The sequence below is a fragment of the Populus trichocarpa genome, chromosome 1 (genome assembly GCF_000002775.5).
Source record: "Populus trichocarpa isolate Nisqually-1 chromosome 1, P.trichocarpa_v4.1, whole genome shotgun sequence".
Taxonomy (NCBI): domain Eukaryota; kingdom Viridiplantae; phylum Streptophyta; class Magnoliopsida; order Malpighiales; family Salicaceae; genus Populus; species Populus trichocarpa.
In genome coordinates, this window is record NC_037285.2 from 48,599,292 (window position 1) to 48,610,914 (window position 11,623).

The window sequence follows — 11,623 nt, forward strand, 5'->3', positions numbered from 1 at the left end:
TGCCATATAAGTCAACCCATCTTTGACTTTGAATGGATTTAGTGGGTCTAGATTTCTTTTCCGTTGGGTAATGGGATTGGACCCGATTTTTAAAATGTTTTTTTAAATATTATTTTATAATTTTAATATATTGATGTAAGGAAAACTCTATGTGTATTTTTTTTTATTGAAAAGCACTTTTTGCATTTCCAAAACACACATTTGTGTATCCATGTATTTTTTTAAATTTTTTAAGAGACAATATAGTGGCCTATATATTTAAAATTTGATAAAAAAAAAGCTTGGTTTTGATATAAAAATTATCTTGAGTGTTAATTAAAAATTAGTTTTGATTCTTCGAAACTAGAGGGGTTAAGAAGGCCGGCTATGAATTTATCATCAACCACTTCAAAAAAAAAAAAAAAAAAAAAAAAAAAACCCAAAAAATTTAACTCATCAGTGATGCAAGTGCTTGCATCACCTAAAGTTTTCGAGCTCTTTGGTCAGTAACGAAGGGAGCAAATTAAACAAGAAATTAAAACAAAAAAGAAGAGTATCGATCCATCATCCAAAATTTTGATCTATGGCTGATGTTTGATCATTCTTGTGTTGAGTAGCAAAGGATATTAAAGCCAGAAAAATATTGAAATAATTAAGAATAATAATAACGATATATATTGCTTCCATAGATAATTACAATAGGCATATCTTTATATATTAATTTGTTTTATTGAAATGATAACGATGATACAGGATAATGTAAACTAGCTTGCTAGCTAGCCTGGCAGTACTTGTCCTTCCCTTCAACAAAACCATGGGGCGAAGTTAATTTGTCTACCTTCTTGTAGCTATAACATTAATTAATCATCATATAATTAATAGGTAGTATTTCTTTCTACTTTTTTTTTTTTTTTTTAGTTATAAAGAAGAGGTTCGAATTTGAACTCTCTTGAAAGAAATGGTGCCTTCATCAAAAGATTCTTTCTGCCATTATATATATATATAAGATCTCGTCAATTGGATGAGTGGATATCCCATTCATTGAATTTGAATATATAAGGATGAGGCTTTGATAAAATAAACCGTATTTGTAAGATATCATGAATTTTTATAATCTCTTATGTTCTTTAAACCCTATTTATTTTTGTGTTTCAAAAATATTTTTGAAAAAAATTAAATTTTTATTTATTTTTTTTATTTTAAATTAATAATTTTTTGGTGTTTTTATATCATTTGATGCGCTGATATCAAATATGATTTTAAAAAAATAAAAAAAATTATTTTGATATATTTTCTGAGTGAAAAACACTTTAAAAAGCAACTGCAACCGTAACCACATTTTCAAACAGAAAAAATTTAATTCAATTTATTAGTTAATGTGAATTTTAGTATTCGTTTTTTTTTTTTTTGAGAGTTCAGATTCGGTAGAACATGGGTATTCAATTTTGTAAATTCAAATCCTATTCCATATTGAAGGTCTTGGATTATTAAATGAAATTGTCTTACTTATTGAGAAAACTGTATTTATTAGGACTCAAACATTGTTTAATTAAGAAAGTTAGGACAGACTCTCAATCTAGGATTTCTTTGCTAATCTTTTTGTTGACAAATTAAACTTTTAATTAATTCTTCATGATTAATTATCAATTAAAGAAAAGATTATAAAAATAATCTTATTAAAAAGGAAAACTTAAAAATAAATACACTTTCAATGGCTTGATTCATGGGATTCCTAAAACTATTTCCCAAAAAAATAAACCCTTTTATTTTTTTCCAAATCAATTCTTCTTAATTTCCTCTATATGTGTTTCTGCTTCTCTTGTAACAAAATCAGCACTCCTATATACGATCCATTTATTTTTCATGGAAACTCTTTTTTTAACTTTATGGTTTCGTAAAACCCTTGGTAGTATAATTCCATGTCCATCTTGCTTTGAAACTATACACTACTCTAAACCCTTGTTTACAAAGAAAACCCTAATTCAAGGGCATCCATGTTCTGGAATGAAGCGTGTTCCAACGATCATGGCGTCCATAACCAGAGGTATTTGCTGCTACTTTTTTTTTTCTTAATTTGTTCTACTAATTAAATGGTTAGAGTTCATATATTTATTGTTATGTTTTGATTAAGTGTGTGCTTATCTACGCGTTGGCCGCAAAGACCATGATATATATTTTTTTTTTATGATTTTCGCATGGCTAACCACAGTTTGAAATGCGGCTACATTTAGTACCGTTTGGGAACGCGGTGTAAACCGTGTTCCATAAAAATTCAATTTTTTTATTAAAAATTAATTTTTTTTGTATATTTTAGATCGTTTTGATGAGTGATCTAAAAAATAATTTTAAAAAAATAAAAAATATATCATTTTGATACATTTTAAAACGAAAAGTATTTTGAAAATCAATTGCAATCATATTCCCAAACAGATATATAGAAAAACATTCAATAAATCTCGTAGATATATGTAATTTAACCACAGAGAATGCACCTAGAGTGATAATTCATTTCTAGTGGCAATGTATTTCCTTTAGCATTCAAAAAGAAAAAGAAAAAGTTGACGGCTTGTATGTTTAATGCAATTTAAATCACATATTCCATTGAATTAATAACGCCAATTAATAGTTATATTATGAATGGATCCAAAGAATTATTGACCTGGTTTTTTATTAGCTGACATCATTGCATCTAATTGAATCAATCAATTCGACTAATTTTGGATTTAGTGCTTGGCATGTTTCAGTAATTAAGAGCTAACACTTGCAGAAACCGACATTTGTCAATGATTATTTTGATTATGTATATTCTTCACATTGATTAAGATTAATTAGGTGTTACCAATATTAGAGTTTGCACTTTGGATTTGAGTGTTATACTATAGTCCTTTATTGGAAGCAATTCTAACTATATTTTGTTCCTGATTATATTTTAAAATTCTTGACCCGATTGACATGGAGTTTGGATTATTCTAGGTTTGAAAATATATACATACATAAAAATAAATTGACCCTGTGTAACTTTATAAAAAATTCAAGTGAACTCGTGATTTGGTTAAAAATACAATAACTGTATTTTTGAAAAAAACCAAAATAACAATATCGTTTTGATTATTTTTTTAAAAAAATTAATCTAAATCAACAAAGGTTAACTCCAAACCTATAACCCGATAGAGTTCTAAAACTACGTTACTACTCGAATTACCCAACAACAATTTAAATTTTTATAAACTATTAGACACCATGCAATGAGAATTTGATGTAAAAGAAAGGGTAAAAAAGAAAAAAAAAAAAACCCTCCCCATACAGACTTGACATAAAATCCCTTACTATATAATTTGCTAAAAAATTTGGTCATTCCCTTTTGTTCTCTTTTGGGTGGGAATGTGGGCGGGGAGAGACTATAGAGAGCTAACCATATGCGCAAGAGACAACAAGCACATCACAATGAGAGGTGCTCATCATTGCCCTCGAAACGTTTCTTATAAACAAAGAAATGAAAAGAAAAGTACAAAATTAAGAGTCAGACACGGTCTCACTAATAAAGCGTTTCGAAACGTATTTCCGAGAAATGCGGCTACTTGCCGCCTCTTTACTTCCCCATCACTTAATATTAGTTTATATATATAAAATAAAAGGACTTTACTGCACAAGTCTCCTTTCATTTCCTTGCTTTAATTGAGACAAAAGCAAGAGTACAAAACTAAAATCAACCTACACTAACAAAGATTTTTTATTAGGTCTACTATGAATTTGACCTTGGACTAATCTTCCAATATTATTTTTTAATTAAGTTATCTTAGAGATTAATTACAAAGATTTTTTTTTATTATTAACGTGGATATTCGGGCCAACTTGCGTGTTCCTTGACTAATCCGACGGGCCCTGAAATTAATAACCATGTAAGCCTCCAGTGGTCATCATATTAGCAACTACATGGCTCAAACCTGAGATCACGAGGAAATAAACCCCTTGGTCCCAAGCTCTTACCACTGACCACCTAGTAGATAGTTGGCATTAACAAGGATTAAGTGGTATTGTGGTGGACGGTGCTTTTCAAAAGCATTTTTTAATTGAAAATATTTTTTATTTTTGATATCAGCACATCAATATCATCCAAAAAATTTAAAGATTATTAATTTTATGTATTTTCACATTAAAAATAATTTAAAAAGCATTTTAAAAAACAGGATGGGATACAAAAACAAACCCTCATTAAAACAAAATCAAACTTTTTTAACCATTTAACTTATTCTCTTAAAGTCACTAACTTTACACTACACTAAAGAGATTAAATTCATGGCATTATGATCAAAGATATATTATTTGCATTAAAACCGCATAGAAATATTCATAAGAAACATATATATATCTCGTTAACCATGTATTAATTTGTTTGGTAATGTTACGCACTACAGGGCACCTTACTTTTCGCGAATAAAAATCATATGTTTGATGGGTGCGTGCAGCTTGCGTTGCCAAGCCATGCCGTAGACTTACACATTCAAACTTTATTAACTATAAGATAAATTTATACCAAAAAAAAACTATAAGATAAATCAGCACCTTGCTAGCTAGCTAGCTAGTTCAATATCTTAATTTATTCTCACTTGAACTTAAAAAAACACACACCCGAACCCCCTCTCCCTCTCTCTCATTCTTGCGTGTAGAGAAGAACCCTTTATCTATGAAAAGTCAGCGACTCTGTTGATCATTCTCTCCCTCTCCCTCTCCCTCTCTCTCTCTCTCTGTTTTTTTTTTTTTAAATTAAATCCTTTTTTGTTTGATCTTCAAATCAAGAAGAAGCACTACAACAAAGAAACACCCGGTTCAGTTTCAACCTTCAAAAACCTATCTTGTTTTCTTGCTTGCTTTCATGTCTTAACCAAAAACCTTGATCCTTGTAGCTAAACTAGATTTTGCATGTTTTGTTTTGTTTTTAACGTTTTGTTTGGTGTAAGAAAGACAATCCCCGCACCAAACAATACTGTTCTCTAGCTATCCCTTTTCATAAATGACCCTTTACCATCGTTCTTCTCTTATTCTTTGATTCCACGCTAGTATATGCAGGTTTTTTGGCCTCAAAATGGATAATTATCAAGGTGATTTAACAGATATTCTTCGAGCTAGTGGTGGAGCTTTAGGCCAATCAGATGTTCCTGTTTCAAACTGGGAATTCCCCTTTGATCCATCATCCACTATGGGAGAGAGTAGAGGTAATCTTTTTGGTGATCCTTTTTGCAACATGAGAGATCCCCTTCTTCATGAGCTTAACGTTGCTGCTGGTTCAAGCTATTTTAGCAGCCAAAATTCAGCAGATCATGTGTTAGGTGCTACTAGTGTTGATCATGATCACACTAGTAGTTTTGTTGGTGCAAATAGTGCTACTACTAGTTCTAGTAGTAGTATTCTTGCTCATCAAAGAGTGTTTGAAGATCACGAGATCCATAAGGCTGCTACTCCTCCTCCTGCTCCTTGCAATATATTTTCAAGAATTCAGATCTCACCAAATAATCCACCAAAGCTGCCTGTTTCGCCGTGTAATTCTCCGGTTATAGCTACCGGTTCTTCGCCGAGAGGGTTTAAGGCTTCTGCTATGGTTTCAAGTGATATAATTAATGTTAATAACTCAAAAGGTTGCTTGATGGAGAACACTGGACAAGTGCAGATCTCATCTCCAAGGAACATGGGGATCAAGAGAAGGTAAGTGATTCTTAAAGTTAGTTGTGCCACTTGTTTCTATGAATTTAATACAGTTGAATTTTGATTTCTATGCATCTTTTAGTGTGAGCTATTTTTTTATTTATTAAATCTTGACTTCATTAATTGAAGTTGATGATGATAATAAATAGTATAATCATAGGAGTGGTGATGAACAGGATCTAAGGAATCTAGGGTTTTGACATAAAGTATATGTACTAGCTAGTCTTTTGATTGATTACATGGATAGGTTCTTGATAGGGGTAGCAAACACCTTCACTTTTCAGATGAGATTGTTCACTGACTGTCTACATTACACAAAATCTTTGATGGGGTTTAATCAAGTAACCTGAAAAGGTTGCCTAACTGTGTCATAATAGCATTCACAGACATAGCTTTCATGCTAGTAGTTATCTCAAGCAACTTTTCATTTATTTATTTGCTTATATTCCTCAACTGATCACCTGAAAAGATAGCTATATGTGTGCTTGAATGATGTATAGTCGGTTGTCTTTAGGGATTTGCCATCCCTTTCAAGCTTCTTATAGACGAAAAAAAACTCAAATTCATGCATTCATTCCTGCCCCAGAATGGAAATTGAATCATTTGATATTTGTTTATTGCCTCTTCATCATCATTTTCAGTGAATTCTTCTATCTTGAGCCTTGGATTTTGGAAAGGTAAGGAAAGACTAAGGATTTTTGTGTTGTTATTTCAGGAAGAGTCAGGCAAAGAAGGTGGTTTGTATTCCAGCACCAGCAGCTGCAAACAGCAGGCCTGGTGGAGAAGTAGTTCCATCTGACTTATGGGCATGGAGAAAATATGGACAAAAACCCATCAAGGGTTCTCCTTATCCAAGGTAAGAAAATTTGTTTTTCTTGTCACTCTAGATACATAATAACTATATATAAAGTTCCCAGGATTACAAAGAACAAAGAGCTGGATTTCGTATAATTCTTTTTCTCTGACAAATTATATCATTGCCTGAAAAAGAAAATTGTTTCTTGATTTATTTCTTTTTGTTTTTCTTTCTCCCTCTTGGACATGAAATGTAATAAATTGTTGCAAAGTAATGTCCTGAAAAAGTTCTGGTGAACCCAAGTAAAGTTTCCCTAGACACTGAGCTCAAACAGCTTGTTTTTTTTGGTACGTAAACAGCTTTTTTAACATTGATTTACTGGTTGTAACTTACAGTATTGATAAATGGATGCGCTATTGTTCTTGGAGCTCAACAGATTCAAATAGTTTCCACTTTCCAATGTATTTGCATGCTTGAATTATTAGCAGGAATTACTTCCAAAATACTGAGTTTTTTTTAAGCATAGATTCACCATGACTGGCTCAATATTTTAAATAGTGAACTTAAATTTGATTTAAGTAATTATTATAATAAAAATGGACTGTAATATTTGGTTGAAAAATTGCACTGAATGTTAAACCATGTCTTTCCACACATCTAGGGGTTACTATAGATGCAGCAGCTCTAAGGGTTGCTCAGCAAGGAAACAAGTAGAGCGGAGCCGAACTGATCCTAACATGTTGGTGATCACCTACACTTCTGAGCATAACCATCCATGGCCAACTCAGAGAAATGCACTAGCTGGCTCAACAAGGTCCCAGCCACTAAAGAGCACTGCAGCTTCAAAGAGCCCCACAGGTTCTCAATCACAAAAAACAGGAAATACAAAAGAAGAACAGAAGGAGAGCAGCAATGATACATTGTCTCCTACCAATATTGTTGGTGGTAGGTCAACAGCAAGTGCATCTGTCAAAGAGGAGTTTGATGACATTGACAAGCAAATGGGGATGGATGATAATGATTTCAGTGAAGGGTTTTCTCACAGTTACAAGCCATCAATGCCAGATCAATCTGATCAAGACTTCTTTGCTGAATTGGGAGAAATAGATGCTGACCCTCTTGACCTATTGTTTACACAAGAATTCAATGGAGATGAGCAGAAAGAAAGTAAGGACTTGGATCCATTCAGTATCTTTGATTGGTCTGGGGACACAAACACTTCATTTGGAGAAGCAAAGAAGGGTTTATAACAAGACCTTGAAACAACAATGCCATTTCCCATCTAAAAACATAGTCTGTTGTTGAGTATTTGTGGCACTACAATGCATTCAAGGTCCTGCTATAAACCTTTGTCTTTTAGCTTTGAGATTTCATGTGGGGAGGAGATTTTTTCTTTCTTTCCTACTTTCTTCTTCCTTTGTTTCTTGTTATTTACCAGAACAGCCAGGAAAATTAGCTAGGGAAAGAGAGAGTAAAAAGACAGTGCTGCTGGTCGATTGGGAGCAGACCTAATGAGTCCCGCATTCCTTTTGGAATATTGGTGGATGGGACAGAAAGCTGAGGAACAGAAGGTTTCAACAGTTAAAATAAGTACATGCATCAGACATGACTGGAAAGCTCAATGAAGAGATTTATACAAGATGGGACTTGCCATTTCATCTTTTGAAGCGGAGAAAATTACTCAAGAACAAACCTCCACACTCCCTCCCTCCCTCCCTTTGGTGATCATGTGGGCATTCTTTAGAGTAAAAAAAAAAAAAAATACTACTGCATGCATAATTAAAATGGAAGAAGATGACCAAGAGTATATACAAGGGTTTGGATTAAAAAATTCAGAAAAGCTTGACTTTTCTTTTCAGTCTTGATCTCTAGGAATGTGTGTATACAGAGAGAGAGATATCATTAATGCTTTGGGTTCCTCAGCTTTCTGTTTCTTTTATTATTCATCCAATACAGTGCTGTTTTTATTTTTTATTCTTGACTTCAAGTGTTAGTTATCAAAGGATTGTTTAAGGAAGAAAAAAAAATTTTCTTACGATTTTTTTTATATAACACACCTGCCATATGAGCTTCTTTTCAAAATCATTTCTATTAAAATATTGAGATAACCAGCAAAACGAGGTTGGCATTGAATCTTTTGCATGTGAATTGCCAGCCACTTGGAGGTGGACATTTACTCTCTCTCTCTCTCTCTTTCTCTCTATTATATATATATATATATATATTTCGGAGGATTACTTTTCAATGGTAATAAACCCGTTCTAACAAGATAATCTTCTTAGACTCGATCGCTTTTGTTACTAGTTCGTGTTTCATGGCTAAAAATGTGTGTTTGTTTTAGAAGTTGAGGTTGAGTTTTGTGTAATGAGATTAAATCTATTTTTTATATATAATAAGAACATGAAATTCTTGATAATTTTACTTAAGACTTCCATCCATTATTTGAGCTATTTCTAACTTTAATTAATTGAGCTACTGTTTTTGGGACAAGTGATATATCTTTCATGAACATAAATGCTGCTAGTCCTCTAGCACCTTAGCTAGCTACAATCCTCGTGAAGAAAATGAAGTTCATGAGATGACAGCATTACATTCAGCTCTCAAATTTCTGTATATGGCTGTAGCTTTACTGCTTTAAACTACTCCCATCAAGTCACAGCCTCCTGCTTAGCACTGAAATAGTTTTTTGCAGTGAAACATTTCGAAAATGTTATCAAAATTATGAATGTATTAATGGTAGAAATTATTGCACTCCATTTTCGACACCAATCTCAGTAAATTTTCCTCCCATATTTATCTCTCAGTAAATGTTTAAAACATTTAAAAAACATATTATAATAAGAAACAAACACTCACCAATTAAATTTATTTAAATTAGCTTAGATAACGGTTAAAAAATAGATAAATAAAATAAAAACTGCCCGAAACATTAAATTGTATGTTCCATCCTTCAACACCTGTCCAAACATGCCATCGTTACATTGGAACCTACATGACTCTATTAATCATGGAAGCAACTTTTACCCAATATATCACCGAATGCCAAACAGTGACACTAAGTTCTGTCAAATCCATCACCTTTAATGAAGTTTTCATATCCTTTCAAATGAAGTCACTTCCTTGGAGAAAAGAACAGTCTAAAGTTCCATAGAATGGTTTTTTTTTTCATTCTTGATTGGATTGGGGTGATAGTCATTATGCTTTTGAAGGAAAATTAGGTGCAATTGGGCTTATGGGACTACTGTGCTAATGATTTTGAAAAGGAAGGATGAAGAAATGGAGTTCATTGATTAATTACATGGAGAAAAAGGGTTGATACAGTGGTAGTTATTGTTTCTCAGCGTGATTTTTATTTAAAATTATATTAAAATAATATATTTTTTTATTTTTTAAATTTTATTTTTAATATCAACAGATCAAAACCATCTAAAAATATAAAATAATAATTTTTACAAAAACACTTTTTAACTACAAAAACAAACGGGACCTGTATGCTCTTTTGAAAAGTGCTTTGATGATAAGTCTTTCGGCATGCTTTTAATCTTCTTATCTCAAATCTTAAAAGAAACATGCACATTAAACATCATGTGGTGTTTCTTTCTAGGTTTTTGGTCAAAATATTACTCATAAGTGCAATGTTCTCTCATCATGTCATTAGCATAAATCTTTGCCTTTTAGTTTTTCAATTTCGATCAACACTAAAATATGATTCATTTGCCGGCATAAGTTGTCTTTGATGAAAGATAAGAACTAGATCACGATCGAAGTTAATAACAATGATGAAGAAGAAGAAAAACCCAACAAAAGTGCTGTTGGTTTGTTATATATTATTCTTAAAAACAATCATTCTGTAATTTTAGTAAATAAAAAAAAAAAGGTTAAGAATTTAATTACCGATCGTATATATGAGATATCACATCATCAAAAGTAATAATAATGATAGAGAAGAAGAAAACCCCAACAAATTAAAGGGTTGATTTGTTATGCATTATTGTTTAAGAAATTATTAATGGAGTAATTATTAAGATAGATCAGAATTAATAACAATGATAAAGAAGAAGAAGATTTGTTACATATTATTCTTTTAAGAAATCGAAGAACAAACAAATTTCCAATTGTCATGACTAAGCAATAATCGAATCTTGGTACTATTATAAATTATTCAGTATTGCTATCATGATCTCACTCAGGAAATAAAAAAATAAATATTTGATATCAAAGAAAATTAATATCCTTGAGTCCCTTTCAAGCTGTTCTATATTTATATATATATATAATGTCATCATGTAGCTCAATCTGTACTAATCCAAACAAGCAAAAAAAGATGTTTATATATATATATATATATATATATATATATATATATTAGTTTTAATACCCCTCATGAGATCTTGATTTCAGTTCTGGCTATTCCTTACACTTTTATGTTAATTTTCTTTGGTTTTTCTTAGCTAATTACTACGTATGAACAAGATTTTGGCTATAATAATTTTAAGGGATGTAGTTCAATTGATCAGGTTTTAGGTTTGTTCCCTAAAAATCACAAGTTCGAGTCTCACAAGCCTCAAAGTCACTGTAGGTTTACATGGTCATTAACTTCAGGATTCGTGTGATTAGTCGAGGTACGCACAAACTGTCCCGGATACTCATGTTAATCAAAAATAAAAAAAAGATTTTGGCTATAGTGGGCAGAAATTGATGATCATCAGAACAGAGTTAAGCACAATAAGTATATATATAGTTGTTCTCGTCAAAGATTTAATCGATCGTTTTGAGGTACAACAACCCTCCAAAGTTGTTCGAAGCAAGAAGTGTTTGCTCTATTATTGTGTAGTGGGACCGATTAATGCATTCACATCTATCAATATAATTGGTTAAATTCATTATGTTTTGTTGGCCATAAATTTGATTCCATTGGCACCATGAACTAGTAGTCTACTTCATTTAAGCCAACGAGACTCATGTGTGTGGTTGATTATTAATCAAACACTCAAGTTCATTAATTTGAGATAATAAAAGAATTTGTTATGAAATCTGAAGGCATTAAGAAAATTAAAACAGAATAAAAAATAAAAATAATAAATTTAAAAAATACTAGAAAAATAACAAAATTAACTAAGCAAAATATTATAAACTTAATTCTAGAAG

At 31.5% G+C, this 11,623-nt stretch overlaps 1 protein-coding gene across 1 annotated transcript; it reads left to right on the forward strand.

Annotated features, from left to right (window-relative positions):
• Positions 1 to 4,567: 4,567 nt before the first annotated feature.
• LOC7490757 (probable WRKY transcription factor 14) lies at positions 4,568 to 8,449 on the forward strand. The gene is made up of 3 exons (XM_024602795.2): positions 4,568 to 5,679; positions 6,395 to 6,535; positions 7,137 to 8,449. Exons 1-3 carry the CDS (start codon positions 5,063 to 5,065, stop codon positions 7,723 to 7,725), a joined length of 1,347 nt encoding a protein of 448 aa, XP_024458563.1. The 5' UTR covers positions 4,568 to 5,062; the 3' UTR covers positions 7,726 to 8,449.
• Positions 8,450 to 11,623: the final 3,174 nt, after the last annotated feature.